The sequence below is a fragment of the Mastacembelus armatus genome, chromosome 18, assembly GCF_900324485.2.
Source record: "Mastacembelus armatus chromosome 18, fMasArm1.2, whole genome shotgun sequence".
Lineage (NCBI taxonomy): Eukaryota > Metazoa > Chordata > Actinopteri > Synbranchiformes > Mastacembelidae > Mastacembelus > Mastacembelus armatus.
Window position 1 is genome coordinate 5,047,753 of NC_046650.1, and position 20,622 is coordinate 5,068,374.

At 39.2% G+C, this 20,622-nt stretch overlaps 5 protein-coding genes across 18 annotated transcripts; all 5 read right to left on the reverse strand.

Moving 5' to 3' along the window:
- Positions 1 to 868: 868 nt before the first annotated feature.
- LOC113137518 (immunoglobulin kappa light chain-like) lies at positions 869 to 6,098 on the reverse strand. The gene is made up of 5 exons (XM_026319241.2): positions 2,783 to 6,098; positions 1,952 to 2,656; positions 1,741 to 1,866; positions 1,618 to 1,661; positions 869 to 1,483 (listed from the first exon to the last, which is right to left on the reverse strand). The coding sequence occupies exons 1-5, from the start codon at positions 2,835 to 2,837 to the stop codon at positions 1,370 to 1,372; spliced, it is 1,044 nt and encodes a 347-aa protein (XP_026175026.1). The 5' UTR covers positions 2,838 to 6,098; the 3' UTR covers positions 869 to 1,369.
- A 44-nt stretch (positions 6,099 to 6,142) lies between these two features.
- LOC113137526 (immunoglobulin kappa light chain-like) lies at positions 6,143 to 8,510 on the reverse strand. Of its 5 annotated transcripts, XM_026319254.1 has the most exons (6): positions 8,375 to 8,510; positions 7,542 to 8,231; positions 7,309 to 7,434; positions 7,034 to 7,077; positions 6,485 to 6,617; positions 6,143 to 6,194 (listed from the first exon to the last, which is right to left on the reverse strand). In XM_026319254.1, the coding sequence occupies exons 1-5, from the start codon at positions 8,427 to 8,429 to the stop codon at positions 6,501 to 6,503; spliced, it is 1,032 nt and encodes a 343-aa protein (XP_026175039.1). In that variant the 5' UTR covers positions 8,430 to 8,510; the 3' UTR covers positions 6,143 to 6,194; positions 6,485 to 6,500. The 5 variants fall into 5 exon arrangements, with proteins under 5 accessions (XP_026175039.1, XP_026175046.1, XP_026175035.1 ...); XM_026319261.2 differs by having other exon boundaries at positions 6,178 to 6,617; positions 7,309 to 7,431; XM_026319250.2 differs by having other exon boundaries at positions 6,180 to 6,617.
- A 1,738-nt stretch (positions 8,511 to 10,248) lies between these two features.
- Positions 10,249 to 12,542, reverse strand: LOC113145317 (uncharacterized). 4 transcript variants are annotated; one of them, XM_026331923.1, is made up of 5 exons: positions 12,407 to 12,542; positions 11,568 to 12,263; positions 11,335 to 11,373; positions 10,764 to 10,807; positions 10,249 to 10,461 (listed from the first exon to the last, which is right to left on the reverse strand). In XM_026331923.1, the coding sequence occupies exons 1-5, from the start codon at positions 12,459 to 12,461 to the stop codon at positions 10,342 to 10,344; spliced, it is 954 nt and encodes a 317-aa protein (XP_026187708.1). In that variant the 5' UTR covers positions 12,462 to 12,542; the 3' UTR covers positions 10,249 to 10,341. The 4 variants fall into 4 exon arrangements, with proteins under 4 accessions (XP_026187708.1, XP_026187701.1, XP_026187691.1 ...); XM_026331916.1 differs by having other exon boundaries at positions 10,249 to 10,464; XM_026331906.1 differs by having other exon boundaries at positions 11,335 to 11,460.
- A 1,738-nt stretch (positions 12,543 to 14,280) lies between these two features.
- Positions 14,281 to 16,575, reverse strand: LOC113145497 (immunoglobulin kappa light chain-like). Of its 4 annotated transcripts, none has more exons than XM_026332325.1 (5): positions 16,440 to 16,575; positions 15,601 to 16,296; positions 15,368 to 15,406; positions 14,796 to 14,839; positions 14,281 to 14,493 (listed from the first exon to the last, which is right to left on the reverse strand). In XM_026332325.1, exons 1-5 carry the CDS (start codon positions 16,492 to 16,494, stop codon positions 14,374 to 14,376), a joined length of 954 nt encoding a protein of 317 aa, XP_026188110.1. In that variant the 5' UTR covers positions 16,495 to 16,575; the 3' UTR covers positions 14,281 to 14,373. The 4 variants fall into 4 exon arrangements, with proteins under 4 accessions (XP_026188110.1, XP_026188101.1, XP_026188091.1 ...); XM_026332316.1 differs by having other exon boundaries at positions 14,281 to 14,496; XM_026332306.1 differs by having other exon boundaries at positions 15,368 to 15,493.
- A 1,738-nt stretch (positions 16,576 to 18,313) lies between these two features.
- LOC113143893 (immunoglobulin kappa light chain-like) lies at positions 18,314 to 20,620 on the reverse strand. 4 transcript variants are annotated; one of them, XM_026329546.1, is made up of 5 exons: positions 20,473 to 20,620; positions 19,634 to 20,329; positions 19,401 to 19,439; positions 18,829 to 18,872; positions 18,314 to 18,526 (listed from the first exon to the last, which is right to left on the reverse strand). In XM_026329546.1, exons 1-5 carry the CDS (start codon positions 20,525 to 20,527, stop codon positions 18,407 to 18,409), a joined length of 954 nt encoding a protein of 317 aa, XP_026185331.1. In that variant the 5' UTR covers positions 20,528 to 20,620; the 3' UTR covers positions 18,314 to 18,406. The 4 variants fall into 4 exon arrangements, with proteins under 4 accessions (XP_026185331.1, XP_026185324.1, XP_026185314.1 ...); XM_026329539.1 differs by having other exon boundaries at positions 18,314 to 18,529; XM_026329529.1 differs by having other exon boundaries at positions 19,401 to 19,526.
- Positions 20,621 to 20,622: the final 2 nt, after the last annotated feature.

Genomic DNA, 20,622 nt, shown 5'->3' on the forward strand with positions numbered 1-20,622 from the left:
TCTGTTCCTTCAGTTTATTATGAAAAAACGGCAACAAACATTATTGTAACTGTACCTCCTGCAATTCCACCAGAAAAAAAGATAATTTTGTTGCATTTCTTTATGTTAAGTGCAGCAATTTTACAGCCTCCCTAATGTAGCACAGTGCTGGAAGCAGGGGAAATGACAGGCCTCCATAGACACTACAAAGTCATTCAACACCCCATTAACTGTCTTGTTTACATGTTCTGTCACATTAGTTCACAGGCCAGCGGCTCAGCCTTCAAAGATTCACCTGGGTCATAATCAGTGTTAGTGGTAATACTGGACTGTGCACAGTCTTTTCATCCTGCCATTAAATATTTACACTGTTAACTATGTACCATTAAACACACAAGATGAAGTAAGTGAGCATCTGTGAAAGTCCTATTCAATTCATCAGATTTTGCTAACTCTGTTGGCCTGACGAAGGTGAAGACAGCCACGTGCATCCACTGATACACGCTGAGTCTCACTGGCTCGTGCTTGTGCCCTGTGACACCACTGAGTCTAAGGTACAGCTACCAGTGTTGAGTCCAGATGTCTGTTGCGATCTCTACTGTGCAGTGGTTGTTTAATCATGATCTGTACTGGTGGTACAGATCATGTGGGATTTTGGTTTAGAGGTAATGATGTTTCTGCAGATCATGTTTAGAGTTCGTATACCGTCCACCCACGCATTTTTTTTAAACAATCTGTACATGGCTTGAATAAAACGATTAGATTATGAATGACACAAAATGCATTTGGTTGAAAACTATATATATTAAAACAAAAAAGCAACAAATTAAATTGTAATTTTTATTATGGCCTTTCCCTTCTTGTACATCAGTGAACTAAAAGGCTCAAAAGAAAGAAAGGTGTGAAGACATCCTGCTTGACACCACACAGACATGAAAACCGAGAGCACAGGACTGTGAATATGCATGTGACCAACAGCAGAGCATGCATCTCATGTTTGAACTGCAGACCACAAGGGAGGCTATAAAAAGATTCTTATCTCCGTGAGTTTGTAGCAGCATGTTGAACAAATGTAAAGATAATAAATATTTTCCAGTACAGTGGATTAGATTTTTTTTTTAGTTTCATAACATATGGGCTGTTTGTGTGATGCACAGTAAATGGTACATTTTATGTTTTCAGTAGTACAACACTTTACCTATAGAGTAGGTACAGTGGAAATATGGGACCTTTGCTAACACATGAAAAAAAACCTCACCTCAAACAGCTGTATTGTCATTGTGCCACACTCTAAAGCAGCCTGAGGCATTTACATTCATTACATTCATGTGTAACTGTTGTCGTTAAAAAATATTATGACTCAAAACACTTAAAGAACAGATCAAATAGTTTATTTCCTTATAGGAGAATATATACAAGTGGTGTCATCCTTCTGCCTTCTTGCTTGGTCGGACCGGTGTTCCCTCAAAGCAGCGTAATGAACATTGTCTGCATCTTGGTAACCCTATAAGAACGTATCAGTGAATCACAATATGGTACATTAAATAAACAGGAACACATCCACAGAGCATGTAACTTTTCCAGACAACACGTATGGACGATAATTTAGCTGTTTGTTTGAATAGAAAATATATTTACCTCTGCATTTGCTGTGGAGGAAGCTGGAAACTGTACTTGAGACTCTGGGAAAGAGAAAAAAGTTTTTTTTTTAAAGCCCTGTTTATTAAATACAACATCTAAGATACAAACAGTATCACTCACCTCTACATTGGCAGTTTCTTTTGCTGATCTTATACACAGATAGAGCCAGTAAAACAACCAGGATGGTGGTGATTGTCAAAGCTCCACTCAAGAAATACACAAGATATTTGGGAGAGTTCTCCTTATCTGTAGAGTTAAACTTAATGTTGATGGAAGATTTGATTAAGGAGTTATTATAATTATTTCCCTGCTAGAATTTTATTGTACTTGCCTGCTGGGTCTTTCTTGGTCCCGTTCCCAAACAGCATGTTTGCACATGAGACAACAGCACAGTAGTAGGTCCCAGCATCAGACACATTCAGGCTGTTCATCGGCAGGTTGTAGACACAGGAGTGAGTTTGTGTCTCAGGTTTCCTCTCACACTGATCATTGCTGCCTCCATGGGTGTAAATGAGTCCTGGATGAGCTTTTCCAGAGTGTTTGAACCAGTAAACCCTGTGTTCTCCATCACAGGTCCCAGTGTGTACTGTACAGTTCAGAGTCACAGAGCCTCCTGGCTGGATGCTCTCAGATGCTGACTGATGCACCTGAGCTGGGATGTTCAAACCTGAGCCCTGCACGCTGAGAGTAACACCCTCCACAAATTCAAACTGGTATGAAATGCAACCTATACAGTAATAAGTAGCTGAGTCTGAAATTTGTAAATCTGAGATTTTCAAATGATTTTTATTGTGTGAAGTTTCTAGTGAGAATCGGGGATTGTTCTTGAATTCATCTTTAAACTCGTATTTGTCGTATTTAAAGACAGCAGAGAGTTGCTTTGGTTTATGTCCCAGAGTCTGTTTATACCAATAAAACATTGCTGCTACATTACTTTCATAGAAACATCGTAAAGTCACATTGTCACCAATATTAGCTGATATAAAACCGCTGTCTTGACGCACAGATGGAGACACATTAACTTGAGTTGCCAGGGCTGATGGTAAAAAACAGATAGTGTGTGCAGTTAATGCCATGATTTTAGTTTACCACAATGAATGCAACAATATTTAGAAATTCCATCTGCAGGGATGTAAATGTATCTACAAAAATCCCACCTTACCTGTTTTCCACAACAACAGACAAGTCAGAAATAAAGCAAACTCCAGAGATGTCATTGTGATTAAAATGTCTTGATGAATGTAGCTAATCTCGGTACGTTCTCTACTGTTAGGGTGATGACTGCATTTGATTGGCTCACAGGCAGTGACACTGAATGTCCTATTTTGGAAACAGTATGCACATGTTCAGCGCTCCCTCTCTTAACAGCTGTGGTTATGGAGTCAAGACATGTGGAGGGTTACCAGAGTCACGATTATAACTTATAAGCCTGACCTTTCAAATCACTAAAAGTGCAGTGGAGTCCAGTTTGGCTCAATTGGAGTTGTTTAGTTTACACATCACTCCATGGCCAACATTTAGAGCAAGAACAGATGGTTTTTGAGAACCAAGCGAAACAATTATGCAAGAAGTGTGACAGAACTTTTGCCAAGAGTGGAAATGGGTGGGGGAATATTTGAAGTATTTGTAGATCTGCTAAATCTCACCTATGGTGTTGCATTAAAGTACAGAGTGTACTTCAAACAGCTCAGATAAACATGGCATTTCACTCAGTATTGGTAACCAGGATCTGTTGTGAAGTGTAATTCCTGCCTACACCTCATTCCTCCCACTTTTGCTGTACAAATGTAAAATACAACCTGCTTCATGTCCTTCAACAGTTCACTTGCTGCACAATGGCAAAATATTTGTCACAACAAATTCAATTGTTTTTATGTCATAGTTTTCACATACACTGTTTCTTCCTGTCATAAGCCCTGCTATGTAGTTTCCACCAATGGAAAGGTGTATACTCACATACCACCTTCACCACAATAGTGATAAAGGTGAATGGTGAATGTTGGCTATATTCAAAGGTTTTTTTTTTACACCTACACTACTTGGTAGACTTCAAACTTTAAACTAAATTATTGCTCAACCCAAGCTTGTTTGTGCCAATTACTAGCTGTTATGACATTTCACAGGATATGTGAAGGTTTTGACTTACTAACCTTTGACTTTCCATTAGAGGAAAGAGGTTTACTGAAGTGACCAGGGTTCATTGGCTGTGCAGCATGGACACCTGTACCAAATTTCATGGTAATCCCATCAGAATATTTTTTTTAACCTGTCCTGTCCACCTGATTGGCATAAAGTATTGAGGCTCTGGATGCCTTGTTGAGCCAACAGAGTTGTGTTTCCAAGAGGTGTTGAACCAACAGAACCAATAGATCTTGTTTATTTTGATGATGCCAGCTACATGAAAAGTCACAGTGGGGGAACAAAAGGGATAGTGATAGAGAAAGAACTATAATAATAATGATTATAATGTTAAGAATACAATTTACAGTGTCAGCAATGAGGCTTGAGATGACAGCTTACATAAAATATGTCTATATGAATATGTGAATGTGTGAGGTGCATGATAACCTAAGATGCAATTAAAATGAGGAGGCAGCCACGGAAAGGATATCTCCTAGGTGGAGATCCGCCATCTTCCTCCCTATGCCTTCCATGTTTAATATGCATTTCAAATTGTGGGACAGACAATCCAGAGGGCAGACAGAGGACAGAACCACCCTAGACCATGACCCATCACCTCATTTAGGGTTAGGATATAAAAAAACAGCACAGTGCCACGCTCTAAGTAATGCTGGTTTTGAAGGTTCTTCATAATAATGTTGTTGACAAAAGGTAATTGGATGCTTGGAAATTGTTAAAACTGGTGACCTGTCCAGGGTGTACCCCTGCCTTTCACCCAAACAGAGGTGGGATAGGCTCCAGCAGATCTCTGTGACCCTAATTATGAATAAGTGGGTATAGATGATGGATGGATGGATGGATGGATGGATGGATGGATGAATAATTGTTCAAGAGCTGTCGCATGTAGATTACTTGTGATAATTTTATTAAACCCTTTTATTAAACCCTGTTTTATGTTTTTGACACTGATTAAATGATAAAATATTTTTAAACAGTAAATAGACTACAGTAACTGTGTGGCAGACTGGCCCGAAAACACTGCACAGACTTCCTGTTTGAAACCACACAGAGAGCAGAGTGTACCAAAGTGGTACATGACTGAAGTATACTAAGAGCTGCTCTGACAGCCGACCACACAGAGGCTAAAAAAAGATCCTCACAACTCTGGGTTTTTCTTCCTCCAAATGCATTTGTCATCATATTAGTGAGTTGGTCACTCACTATCTGACTGATTGCTCCCTGACATGTTCGGCGTGTGTGATTAGAAATGACGTGTTTATGATTCTGGTTTCCATCATGCTATGAGAAGGCTGGCCCCCACTGTTTCTGAGCATGTAACTGTGTCCAGAAGGAATCTCTTCAGTTTGCTTTAAGTTATCAGTGGCTTGCTGATCATGGCCCTATTAGATTTTAGAAACTATAGTACATGTGAAGATGCTAGTTGTCTCACTTTTGATGGGCTTGATTTGCTTGTGCTTTGGTAAGTAACCACTACCAATAACCCAGTAACATTACGTTTCACTTTCTGTTCAGTGTGGCTCTCTTGCTTTCTCATGTTCTCTACTGCCTTCCCTCTTTGCTTTTCCTTTTTATTTTCTTGCTTTTTTTAAACAAGAATTTTTTTATCTCTACTTTCAGCCAAGGAGCAAAGGGACTAATGTATATTTTAAGAGAAGGAGAAATCACACCTGAAGCAAGAAAGGTATTTTTTTTAAACCAAACTGCGTCCTCCAGTGTGCAACCCCTTGATAACAACTCATCTTCTTGCACCAATGTCAAAGCTATGGCGTTACATCAATGTCAAAACTAACAAGAGCAAAAACAAAAATATATAAACCTGCTGGTTTAAACAGTTCAGGAGTGCAAATATCCCACTTGCAAGCACAAATGTGAAATTTACATGTAGAAAAATATCGATCGGGCACAGATAGTGGTTAAGGGAAATCCACGTCATCAAATGGAGAGGGCAAAAAAATCTGGGGAGGAAAAAAATCCAGTTTGAGCGTGATATTGTGATGACCACACAGTTATTTCTGTGTGTGCGAAATTTAAAGTTGTGCTCACAAGCAGGATATTTGTGCTCATGTACTGTTAAAATGTGCATTGTGTCTGATTTGCTCGTGCTTTACTAAGTAACCACTAACAAGAACCCAGTAACGTTACGTTTCACTTTCTGTTCAGTGAGGCTCTCTTCTTTCTCATAGTCTCTACTGCCTTCCCTTCGGCTTTTTCTTTTTGTTGTCTTGCTCTTTTTCAAACTAGAAACGTTTCTCTAGTTTAAGCTAAGGAGCAACTGGACAAATGTATATATTTGAGAAAAAAGCTAATCACAGCTGAATCAACAAACAAATTTGTGACGAAATGCACAAACTGCATCCTCCAGTGTGCAGCCAGTCTTCCAGTGCACCAATATCAAGGCTGAAGTCATGCTCACTGAATGAGACTCAGAGTCACTATGACAAAAACAGATCCCAGTCAGAGGGGGTAAGAAACAGGCAGTTGTGGTTATGTACTGTCATCATGTAGACATTCTAAATGTCTACATGATGACAGGTTCTACTTTATAAAAAAAGGATGAGTGGTAATTGTACACTATAAACAACACTTCCAGGTAGAGCAGAAATGTGGCCCCTATGACAACATACAATTGATCATATTTAATCAATAAAAGTCTGACAACAGTGCTTCTATTTGGAGAAAAAAACTCCATGGTATAACTTGGTAGACACATTTAAAAACTCACTTATTTACGTCCTGTTTTACTGCCTTACACTGGAGTACACACAGTGACTTTGTGCGACGTCCCAATGTCTTGTTGATCTGTTGACCCGGTGTTCCAAGGCAGCGTAATGGAGATTGTCTGAGTCTTGGTTACCCTGGTAATAAAAATCATTTAGACAGTCAATGAAGTCATCAGTCATCTAATACACACAGGTACTGAACACAGCAGCAGCAACACCCGGACACAGGAATCCACAGTGATATAACAGTCACACTGATACAGCTTTATGCCTGATTAAAAGGCTCTTTCCAGCTACAGGAACATAATGATCCATAACTAAACATGCAGCTCATATTGACATCACCATGTATTCAGTTTCAGTAACACACTTTATGCAGAATGTTCTTTTTGTGGACAAGACCTTACAGTTACTGTGTTCATTTCAGATTATATTGTAGAGGATTGCTGTTTTTCAAATACGTGTTGTTTTTTTGTTTCTATTCCTTATAATTTACAGGAGCAATAGTCATAGTCCCAGTTACAGTGGTGCAATACTCTAAAAATACTCACTTCTGCATTTAGAGCGGAGGCGGCCGAAGCTCTTACTTGACAGTCTGGTTGTGAAATGAGATCAGAAACACAGAACCCTATCACTTGTTTTGATTTTATGACCAGATATAATGTTCCCATTGTATGCAGATGTAGTTCAGTATAGTGGAATATATACCTTTTCTTTTGACACTTAAATCTATTATTAGTGGATTTATGTATTGATTTCAAATAGTCCTAAGGTTAATATTGAGAACATCAATACACACAAAAGTAATAAGTAGCGGTTAGCCTACCTGTACATTGGCAAGTGTTTCTGTTCAGTTTGTATATGGCATATGCCAGTAAAAGAGCCAGGATGGTGGTGCATATCAAAGCTCCACTGAAGAAGTACACCATGAAAAGAGAGTCTTCTTCTTCTGCTGATTCAGGTGATAGCAGGTATGACAGAGCTTTAGGATACTGAGCAAGGAATGATCATTACAGTATATAGTATAATACATACAAAACTTGTTGTAATGTTACTCACGCTCCAACCTTGTGTTGTTCCCAAACAGTACATGTCCACATGAGACAACAGCACAGTAGTAGGTCCCAGCATCAGACACATTCAGGCTGTTCATCGGCAGGTTGTAGACACAGGAGTGAGTTTGTGTCTCAGGTTTCCTCTCACACTGATCATTGCTGCCTCCATGGGTGTAAATGAGTCCTGGATGAGCTTGTCCAGAGTGTTTGAACCAGTAAACCCTGTGTTCTCCATCACAGGTCCCAGTGTGTACTGTACAGTCCAGAGTCACAGAGCCTCCTGGCTGGATGCTCTCAGATGCTGACTGATGCACCTGAGCTGGGATGTTCAAACCTGAGCCCTGCACGCTGACAACAGTGCCCTCCGCGAATTCAATCCTAAATAAATTGTTCCTTACACAGTAGTAAGTACCTGAGTCTGAACTTTGTACATTTGAGATCTTCAAATGATTTTTCCCATCATTGGTTTCTAGTTCAAATCGTATATTATTCTGAAATTCATCCATCAAAATACCATTTTTGTCATGCTTATAGAATTTAGACACACGCTTTGGTTTCTGTCCAGGAGTTTGTTTATACCAGTAAAACATCACTGCTACACTATCAGCACAGGAACATTCCAAAGTCACGTCCTGACCAACCATCAGTGATATAAAATCTGAAGACGACGATAGTTTCTGAGCCGTGATGTCAGCTGAGGAGACAATAAAGAACAAAAATGTACAGGTAACTTTAGGACTTGAAGCATAATGGAACTTGAGAAACTGTCCAAAATACTGGCGGTAACATTTAGCAGGGAAGAATAAACAAAATGCTTTTAAAGAAGAGCCAGCTCACCCATTCTCCTCATGAGCAGACATGTGACAAACAGAGCGACCGCTGGAGATGCCATTTTGTTGAAATTGCTGTGCTTAGCTGAGAGAATCTCTGTGCGTTCTCTCCTTTACAGAGACAAGACTGTGTTTGATTGGCCAGTCTGAAATAACTCTGAATGGTCACATGATCAGGGCCTCCTACAGTGGTAATTTTAGTCTATGAGATGATTTGCACTTAAAGAAGTGAGATGGAAATAAAAAGATGGTTTCCTGAGTACATTTCATTGGGTTGTGTTAAGGAAGATGTGTAGAAAATTCATGCTAATCTCAATTCAGTGTATACAGGAGACCATGATCTGCTTCTGGAGATAGTGTTATTGAAGAGAGCCCTACCCTTTTAAAATGCATATTGATCTATGCAGTAATATGTAGCACAGTCTAAAATGTAGAGATTATCAAGTGATTTTTATTGCCTCCTGTGTCTAGTGTAAAATGATAATGAATGATTTGAACTGAAAGAAAAGAGATTGTAAATGTTATGTTAGTAGTGCAGTCATCATAATTTGGACATTATGTGTGTACTAATATATTTATAACACACATCTTACCTAAACTATCCAGGAATAGACAAGTCAGATAGAAATTCCCAATTTGAATGATGCAAATCTCAGTAGACTATGAAGGCTACTCTGCATTAGAGAAGAAAGCTCTGCCTGTTCAAACAGGTCTCTACTCTTGCATTCATCTGTGCCATCAGGCTCTTTAATGTTCAGCTGACACAAATGCAGTCAAGGCTGATATTAATTTATACTGCCCTGTTTTTTTTTTTAATTAAAATAACTTTGGTGATGACCTGACTGTATTACAGGATCTGTATCTGACAGGATTTCACATTAATGGCGTGTTAAAGGGACATTCAGCTAATTTTTCAGCTTCCATGTTTTAGAAATGAGGAGAGTTGTCCATAGTATCCAAACAATCACCCACTGGTAACATTCTTGGCACTTATTGTCACTGTTGATGATTTGTGTATAGTTTGGTTTCCAGTGAGAGCACAACCAGTGTGTGGGACAACATGGGGCTGTAAGACAGGAAGAATTAACCAGGGTCAAAATGAAGAAGATGATATTGTGCTGCTGGGAACTATCATCATGTCCATATTACTCTAACTATTTAAATCATATTTTATTGGTTGTGTTGAATTAGTACATGAGGCTGGTTCTGTTGCTGGTAGATGTAAAACCAGTGTGTTATGACAAATGTCTGATCGGTGTTTGACAGAAATTGTTTAGAAAAGTAGTGACTGAGCAGCTGAATATATTAGTTGTGTTAGTACTATAGTAGGTTAAAACAGTCAGGGCAGTACAGTTACTGTGCGGCAGCTGTGCATGAAAACACTGCAGAGATTTCCTGTTTAAACCCCACAGACAAAGGGAGCAGAGGGTTCTTAAGAAGTACATCACCGAAGTATAGTGAGAGCTAATGTATGACTGGTGACCACACAGTGGCTAAAAAAAGATCCTCATATTTCTGGGTCTGTGGTGTAATTTTACAGTAAACGACCTGTTTAGAAAAGTTGTGAGCTGCAGGCTTTTATTCTCTAACAGGTTAGTTTAACATATATATTTGAAGCGTCTCAGGTTGGCTGTTCATGTCGCCACAGCAAAGGCTAGTTTTACTGTTTCTCAGCATGTCACCACATCATGTTTGTATGTGACTGCTGAGAGGATTAATTGTCTCTGACTGAGAGAGTAACCACAAGTCAGAACCAAGTACTGTGTGTTGTGTGGAGGGGAAAGATACACAGGTTGTCAGTGGTGTAGATGTTTCAGTGAGAGTGGAAATATGGCACCTTCACAACACGCTGTATATCTCATCAAACAAACTTCACTTATATGACGCAGGAGAAAAGCTTTTATTTTTCTTCAAGACAAACATTTACATTCAACACATGGCAGTGAAATATGACAAAGTGAAACCTGTCCAGAGTTACTGCCTAACAGCAGAGTACACACATTCACTCCTGGTGTGGTCTCTCTGTCTTCTTGAGCTGCTGAGCTTATTCTCCCTCAATGCGGCGTAATGGAGGTTGTCTTCATCTCGGTAACTCTGCTAATGAAATGCAGCAGACTTGTAATATTAGTTGAAAACTACTGAAAACAGCGTTACTAACGACTGTACAGCGTAATGCAAATATCCATAAAATCAATGCAAAAATAACTTCCTTTGTGAAGATTAGGAAGTCTTTTTTGAGCCTGTGTCAGAAAGGTGTTAACTCTCCCATTGGGTGACAGCCTCACAGTCAGTGGTATGTATTAATGTATTTTTTGTACCAATGCTGCTCTTCAATGTTCACAATATGCTTTGCTTTTTAATGTAAACCATGTTATAATTGTAGTAGTGCAACATACCTCTGCGTTTGCAGCTGAGGCAACTGAAGATCTTGCTTGAGAGTCTAATTGTGTTAGAAAACAACATATTTATTCATAATGCAACATTTTTAGGTTGGAAAATTCTTATTAACATAGTTGGATCCTTTATACCGAAAAAAATTGTGGCATTAAAGGGAATTTGCTTAAACATATCACATTTATTTGACAACTTTAACATTAACACTTGATTTGGTTTCCTGAATGATGCTGCTGTTGCAGTATTCATCCTTCTAAGAACAAAAGGCCAGTGTTGACACATGAACTCAGTTTCTTCTTTACCACATTTCAATGTCAGATATATTCATCCATCCATTATCATCAGATACGCTCACAGACTTTATTGCAGATTTGCAGACTTTATTCCTAACCAAGGTCACAGAGATCTGCTGGAGCCTATCCCAGGTCTCATTGGGTGGAAGGCAGGGGTACACCCTGGACAGGTCACCAGTCCATCACAGGGCCACATAGAGACAAACAACCTCACACACTCGTATTTATCAGATATATTTAATACTGAAATAGCAAAATAATGAAAGACACTTTAGCCCACCTGTGCATTGGCAGCTGTTTTTCTTGTATTTTCTGTATGCTGTGAAAGCCAGGACAACAACCACGATGGTGGTGAATACCAAAGCTCCACTCAAAAAATACACCAAGACAAATGAATCCACATCATCTGCATAGACACAGGCATTAAGATACATTGCATATTTTTTTCTTTAAAGTATATGACAAGTATTCAGCATTATTGAATAAATGAGGCAAAATTTGAAGGTTACTCACACTCAAAGTCCAACTCAGTCCCATTTCCAAACAGCATGTGTCCACATGAGGCAACAGCACAGTAGTAGGTCCCAGCATCAGACACATTCAGGCTGTTCATCGGCAGGTTGTAGACACAGGAGTGAGTTTGTGTCTCAGGTTTCCTCTCACACTGATCATTGCTGCCTCCATGGGTGTAAATGAGTCCTGGATGAGCTTGTCCAGAGTGTTTGAACCAGTAAACCCTGTGTTCTCCATCACAGGTCCCAGTGTGTACTGTACAGTCCAGAGTCACAGAGCCTCCTGGCTGGATGCTCTCAGATGCTGACTGATGCACCTGAGCTTGAACGTTGAAATCTGAGCTCTCTACATTGACAATAATGTTCTCTAGAAATTCAAACACGTATGCATAGCCACTTATACAGTAGTAAGTACCTGAGTCTGAACTTTGTACATTTGAGATGTTCAAATGGTTTTTCTCATTATTGGTTTCTAGTTTAAATCGTATATTATTCTGAAATTCGTCCATCAAAACACCATTTTTGTCATGCTTATAGAATTTAGACACACACTGTGGTTTCTGTCCAGGAGTTTGTTTATACCAGTAAAACATCACTGCTACACTATCAGCACAGGAACATTCCAAAGTCACGTCCTGACCAACCATCAGTGATATAAAATCTGAAGACGACGATAGTTTCTGAGCCGTGATGTCAGCTGAGGAGACAATAAAGAACAAAAATGTACAGGTAACTTTAGGACTTGAAGCATAATGGAACTTGAAAAACTGTCCAAAATACTGGCGGCAACATTTAGCAGGGAAGAATAAACAAAATGCTTTTAAAGAAGATCCAGCTCACCCATTCTCCTCATGAGCAGACATGTGACAAACAGAGCGACCGCTGGAGATGCCATTTTGTTGAAATTGCTGTGCTTAGCTGAGAGAATCTCTGTGCGTTCTCTCCTTTACAGAGACAAGACTGTGTTTGATTGGCCAGTCTGAAATAACTCTGAATGGTCACATGATCAGGGCCTCCTACAGTGGTAATTTTAGTCTATGAGATGATTTGCACTTAAAGAAGTGAGATGGAAATAAAAAGATGGTTTCCTGAGTACATTTCATTGGGTTGTGTTAAGGAAGATGTGTAGAAAATTCATGCTAATCTCAATTCAGTGTATACAGGAGACCATGATCTGCTTCTGGAGATAGTGTTATTGAAGAGAGCCCTACCCTTTTAAAATGCATATTGATCTATGCAGTAATATGTAGCATAGTCTAAAATGTAGAGATTATCAAGTGATTTTTATTGCCTCCTGTGTCTAGTGTAAAATGATAATGAATGATTTGAACTGAAAGAAAAGAGATTGTAAATGTTATGTTAGTAGTGCAGTCATCATAATTTGGACATTATGTGTGTACTAATATATTTATAACACACATCTTACCTAAACTATTCAGGAATAGACAAGTCAGATAGAAATTCCCAATTTGAATGATGCAAATCTCAGTAGACTATGAAGGCTACTCTGCATTAGAGAAGAAAGCTCTGCCTGTTCAAACAGGTCTCTACTCTTGCATTCATCTGTGCCATCAGGCTCTTTAATGTTCAGCTGACACAAATGCAGTCAAGGCTGATATTAATTTATACTGTCCTGTTTTTTTTTTTATTTAAAATAACTTTGGTGATGACCTGACTGCATTACAGGATCTGTATCTGACAGGATTTCACATTAATGGCGTGTTAAAGGGACATTCAGCTAATTTTTCAGCTTCCATGTTTTAGAAATGAGGAGAGTTGTCCATAGTATCCAAACAATCACCCACTGGTAACATTCTTGGCACTTATTGTCACTGTTGATGATTTGTGTATAGTTTGGTTTCCAGTGAGAGCACAACCAGTGTGTGGGACAACATGGGGCTGTAAGACAGAAAGAAATAACCAGGGTCAAAAGGAAGAAGATGATATTGTGCTGCTGGGAACTATCATTATGTCCATATTACTCTAACTATTTAAATCATATTTTATTGGTTGTGTTGAATTAGTACATGAGGCTGGTTCTGTTGCTGGTAGATGTAAAACCAGTGTGTTATGACAAATGTCTGATCGGTGTTTGACAGAAATTGTTTAGAAAAGTAGTGACTGAGCAGCTGAATATATTAGTTGTGTTAGTACTATAGTAGGTTAAAACAGTCAGGGCAGTACAGTTACTGTGCGGCAGCTGTGCATGAAAACACTGCAGAGATTTCCTGTTTAAACCCCACAGACAAAGGGAGCAGAGGGTTCTTAAGAAGTACATCACCGAAGTATAGTGAGAGCTAATGTATGACTGGTGACCACACAGTGGCTAAAAAAAGATCCTCATATTTCTGGGTCTGTGGTGTAATTTTACAGTAAACGACCTGTTTAGAAAAGTTGTGAGCTGCAGGCTTTTATTCTCTAACAGGTTAGTTTAACATATATATTTGAAGCGTCTCAGGTTGGCTGTTCATGTCGCCACAGCAAAGGCTAGTTTTACTGTTTCTCAGCATGTCACCACATCATGTTTGTATGTGACTGCTGAGAGGATTAATTGTCTCTGACTGAGAGAGTAACCACAAGTCAGAACCAAGTACTGTGTGTTGTGTGGAGGGGAAAGATACACAGGTTGTCAGTGGTGTAGATGTTTCAGTGAGAGTGGAAATATGGCACCTTCACAACACGCTGTATATCTCATCAAACAAACTTCACTTATATGACGCAGGAGAAAAGCTTTTATTTTTCTTCAAGACAAACATTTACATTCAACACATGGCAGTGAAATATGACAAAGTGAAACCTGTCCAGAGTTACTGCCTAACAGCAGAGTACACACATTCACTCCTGGTGTGGTCTCTCTGTCTTCTTGAGCTGCTGAGCTTATTCTCCCTCAATGCGGCGTAATGGAGGTTGTCTTCATCTCGGTAACTCTGCTAATGAAATGCAGCAGACTTGTAATATTAGTTGAAAACTACTGAAAACAGCGTTACTAACGACTGTACAGCGTAATGCAAATATCCATAAAATCAATGCAAAAATAACTTCCTTTGTGAAGATTAGGAAGTCTTTTTTGAGCCTGTGTCAGAAAGGTGTTAACTCTCCCATTGGGTGACAGCCTCACAGTCAGTGGTATGTATTAATGTATTTTTTGTACCAATGCTGCTCTTCAATGTTCACAATATGCTTTGCTTTTTAATGTAAACCATGTTATAATTGTAGTAGTGCAACATACCTCTGCGTTTGCAGCTGAGGCAACTGAAGATCTTGCTTGAGAGTCTAATTGTGTTAGAAAACAACATATTTATTCATAATGCAACATTTTTAGGTTGGAAAATTCTTATTAACATAGTTGGATCCTTTATACCGAAAAAAAATTGTGGCATTAAAGGGAATTTGCTTAAACATATCACATTTATTTGACAACTTTAACATTAACACTTGATTTGGTTTCCTGAATGATGCTGCTGTTGCAGTATTCATCCTTCTAAGAACAAAAGGCCAGTGTTGACACATGAACTCAGTTTCTTCTTTACCACATTTCAATGTCAGATATATTCATCCATCCATTATCATCAGATACGCTCACAGACTTTATTGCAGATTTGCAGACTTTATTCCTAACCAAGGTCACAGAGATCTGCTGGAGCCTATCCCAGGTCTCATTGGGTGGAAGGCAGGGGTACACCCTGGACAGGTCACCAGTCCATCACAGGGCCACATAGAGACAAACAACCTCACACACTCGTATTTATCAGATATATTTAATACTGAAATAGCAAAATAATGAAAGACACTTTAGCCCACCTGTGCATTGGCAGCTGTTTTTCTTGTATTTTCTGTATGCTGTGAAAGCCAGGACAACAACCACGATGGTGGTGAATACCAAAGCGCCACTCAAAAAATACACCAAGACAAATGAATCCACATCATCTGCATAGACACAGGCATTAAGATACATTGCATATTTTTTTCTTTAAAGTATATGACAAGTATTCAGCATTATTGAATAAATGAGGCAAATTTTGAAGGTTACTCACACTCAAAGTCCAACTCAGTCCCATTTCCAAACAGCATGTGTCCACATGAGGCAACAGCACAGTAGTAGGTCCCAGCATCAGACACATTCAGGCTGTTCATCGGCAGGTTGTAGACACAGGAGTGAGTTTGTGTCTCAGGTTTCCTCTCACACTGATCATTGCTGCCTCCATGGGTGTAAATGAGTCCTGGATGAGCTTGTCCAGAGTGTTTGAACCAGTAAACCCTGTGTTCTCCATCACAGGTCCCAGTGTGTACTGTACAGTTCAGAGTCACAGAGCCTCCTGGCTGGATGCTCTCAGATGCTGACTGATGCACCTGAGCTGGGATGTTCGAACCTGAGCCCTGCACGCTGACAACAGTGCTCTCTGCAAATTCAAACCTCAATAAATTGCTCCTTACACAGTAGTAAATACCTGAGTCTGAACTTTGTACATTTGAGATCTTCAAATTATTTTTCCCATCATTGGTTTCTAGTTCAAATCGTATATTATTCTGAAATTCATCCATCAAAACACCGTTTTTGTGATGCTTATAGAATTTAGACACACACTGTGGTTTCTGTCCAGGAGTTTGTTTATACCAGTAAAACATCACTGCTACACTATCAGCACAGGAACATTCCAAAGTCACGTCCTGACCAACCATCAGTGATATAAAATCTGAGGACGACGATAGTTTCTGAGCCGTGATGTCAGCTGAGGAGACAATAAAGAACAAAAATGTACAGGTAACTTTAGGACTTGAAGCATAATGGAACTTGAGAAACTGTCCAAAATACTGGCGGTAACATTTAGCAGGGAAGAATAAACAAAATGCTTTTAAAGAAGAGCCAGCTCACCCATTCTCCTCATGAGCAGACATGTGACAAACAGAGCGACCGCTGGAGATGCCATTTTGTTGAAATTGCTGTGCTTAGCTGAGAGAATCTCTGTGCGTTCTCTCCTTTACAGAGACAAGACTGTGTTTGATTGGCCAGTCTGAAATAACTCTGAATGGTCACATGATCAGGGCCTCCTACAGTGGTAATTTTAGTCTATGAGATGATTTGCACTTAAAGAAGTGAGATGGAAATAAAAAGATGGTTTCCTGAGTACATTTCATTGGGTTGTGTTAAGGAAGATGTGTAGAAAATTCATGCTAATCTCAATTCAGTGTATACAGGAGACCATGATCTGCTTCTGGAGATAGTGTTATTGAAGAGAGCCCTACCCTTTTAAAATGCATATTGATCTATGCAGTAATATGTAGCACAGTCTAAAATGTAGAGATTATCAAGTGATTTTTATTGCCTCCTGTTTCTAGTGTAAAATGATAATGAATGATTTGAACTGAAAGAAAAGAGATTGTAAATGTTTTGTTATTAGTGCAGTCATCATAATTTGGACATTATGTGTGTACTAATATATTTATAACACACATCTTACCTAAACTATCCAGGAATAGACAAGTCAGATAGAAATTCCCAATTTGAATGATGCAAATCTCAGTAGACTATGAAGGCTACTCTGCATTAGAGAAGAAAGCTCTGCCTGTTCAAACAGGTCTCTACTCTTGCATTCATCTGTGCCATCAGGCTCTTTAATGTTCAGCTGACACAAATGCAGTCAAGGCTGATATTAATTTATACTGCCCTGTTTTTTTTTTTAATTAAAATAACTTTGGTGATGACCTGACTGTATTACAGGATCTGTATCTGACAGGATTTCACATTAATGGCGTGTTAAAGGGACATTCAGCTAATTTTTCAGCTTCCATGTTTTAGAAATGAGGAGAGTTGTCCATAGTATCCAAACAATCACCCACTGGTAACATTCTTGGCACTTATTGTCACTGTTGATGATTTGTGTATAGTTTGGTTTCCAGTGAGAGCACAACCAGTGTGTGGGACAACATGGGGCTGTAAGACAGAAAGAAATAACCAGGGTCAAAAGGAAGAAGATGATATTGTGCTGCTGGGAACTATCATCATGTCCATATTACTCTAACTATTTAAATCATATTTTATTGGTTGTGTTGAATTAGTACATGAGGCTGGTTCTGTTGCTGGTAGATGTAAAACCAGTGTGTTATGACAAATGTCTGATCGGTGTTTGACAGAAATTGTTTAGAAAAGTAGTGACTGAGCAGCTGAATATATTAGTTGTGTTAGTACTATAGTAGGTTAAAACAGTCAGGGCAGTACAGTTACTGTGCGGCAGCTGTGCATGAAAACACTGCAGAGATTTCCTGTTTAAACCCCACAGACAAAGGGAGCAGAGGGTTCTTAAGAAGTACATCACCGAAGTATAGTGAGAGCTAATGTATGACTGGTGACCACACAGTGGCTAAAAAAAGATCCTCATATTTCTGGGTCTGTGGTGTAATTTTACAGTAAACGACCTGTTTAGAAAAGTTGTGAGCTGCAGGCTTTTATTCTCTAACAGGTTAGTTTAACATATATATTTGAAGCGTCTCAGGTTGGCTGTTCATGTCGCCACAGCAAAGGCTAGTTTTACTGTTTCTCAGCATGTCACCACATCATGTTTGTATGTGACTGCTGAGAGGATTAATTGTCTCTGACTGAGAGAGTAACCACAAGTCAGAACCAAGTACTGTGTGTTGTGTGGAGGGGAAAGATACACAGGTTGTCAGTGGTGTAGATGTTTCAGTGAGAGTGGAAATATGGCACCTTCACAACACGCTGTATATCTCATCAAACAAACTTCACTTATATGACGCAGGAGAAAAGCTTTTATTTTTCTTCAAGACAAACATTTACATTCAACACATGGCAGTGAAATATGACAAAGTGAAACCTGTCCAGAGTTACTGCCTAACAGCAGAGTACACACATTCACTCCTGGTGTGGTCTCTCTGTCTTCTTGAGCTGCTGAGCTTATTCTCCCTCAATGCGGCGTAATGGAGGTTGTCTTCATCTCGGTAACTCTGCTAATGAAATGCAGCAGACTTGTAATATTAGTTGAAAACTACTGAAAACAGCGTTACTAACGACTGTACAGCGTAATGCAAATATCCATAAAATCAATGCAAAAATAACTTCCTTTGTGAAGATTAGGAAGTCTTTTTTGAGCCTGTGTCAGAAAGGTGTTAACTCTCCCATTGGGTGACAGCCTCACAGTCAGTGGTATGTATTAATGTATTTTTTGTACCAATGCTGCTCTTCAATGTTCACAATATGCTTTGCTTTTTAATGTAAACCATGTTATAATTGTAGTAGTGCAACATACCTCTGCGTTTGCAGCTGAGGCAACTGAAGATCTTGCTTGAGAGTCTAATTGTGTTAGAAAACAACATATTTATTCATAATGCAACATTTTTAGGTTGGAAAATTCTTATTAACATAGTTGGATCCTTTATACCGAAAAAAAATTGTGGCATTAAAGGGAATTTGCTTAAACATATCACATTTATTTGACAACTTTAACATTAACACTTGATTTGGTTTCCTGAATGATGCTGCTGTTGCAGTATTCATCCTTCTAAGAACAAAAGGCCAGTGTTGACACATGAACTCAGTTTCTTCTTTACCACATTTCAATGTCAGATATATTCATCCATCCATTATCATCAGATACGCTCACAGACTTTATTGCAGATTTGCAGACTTTATTCCTAACCAAGGTCACAGAGATCTGCTGGAGCCTATCCCAGGTCTCATTGGGTGGAAGGCAGGGGTACACCCTGGACAGGTCACCAGTCCATCACAGGGCCACATAGAGACAAACAACCTCACACACTCGTATTTATCAGATATATTTAATACTGAAATAGCAAAATAATGAAAGACACTTTAGCCCACCTGTGCATTGGCAGCTGTTTTTCTTGTATTTTCTGTATGCTGTGAAAGCCAGGACAACAACCACGATGGTGGTGAATACCAAAGCTCCACTCAAAAAATACACCAAGACAAATGAATCCACATCATCTGCATAGACACAGGCATTAAGATACATTGCATATTTTTTTCTTTAAAGTATATGACAAGTATTCAGCATTATTGAATAAATGAGGCAAATTTTGAAGGTTACTCACACTCAAAGTCCAACTCAGTCCCATTTCCAAACAGTACGTGTCCACATGAGACAACAGCACAGTAGTAGGTCCCAGCATCAGACACATTCAGGCTGTTCATCGGCAGGTTGTAGACACAGGAGTGAGTTTGTGTCTCAGGTTTCCTCTCACACTGATCATTGCTGCCTCCATGGGTGTAAATGAGTCCTGGATGAGCTTGTCCAGAGTGTTTGAACCAGTAAACCTTGTGTTCTCCATCACAGGTCCCAGTGTGTACTGTACAGTCCAGAGTCACAGAGCCTCCTGGCTGGATGCTCTCAGATGCTGACTGATGCACCTGAGCTTGAACGTTGAAATCTGAGCTCTCTACATTGACAATAATGTTCTCTAGAAATTCATACACGTATGCATAGCCACTTACACAGTAGTAAGTACCTGAGTCTGAACTTTGTACATTTGAGATCTTCAAATGATTTTTCTCATCATTGGTTTCTAGTTCAAATCGTATATTATTCTGAAATTCATCCATCAAAACACCGTTTTTTTCATGCTTATAGAATTTAGACACACACTGTGGTTTCTGTCCAGGAGTTTGTTTATACCAGTAAAACATCACTGCTACACTATCAGCACAGGAACATTCCAAAGTCACGTCCTGACCAACCATCAGTGATATAAAATCTGAGGACGACGATAGTTTCTGAGCCGTGATGTCAGCTGAGGAGACAATAAAGAACAAAAATGTACAGGTAACTTTAGGACTTGAAGCATAATGGAACTTGAGAAACTGTCCAAAATACTGGCGGCAACATTTAGCAGAGAAGAATAAACAAAATGCTTTTAAAGAAGATCCAGCTCACCCATTCTCCTCATGAGCAGACATGTGACAAACAGAGCGACCGCTGGAGATGCCATTTTGTTGAAATTGCTGTGCTTAGCTGAGAGAATCTCTGTGCGTTCTCTCCTTTACAGAGACAAGACTGTGTTTGATTGGCCAGTCTGAAATGACT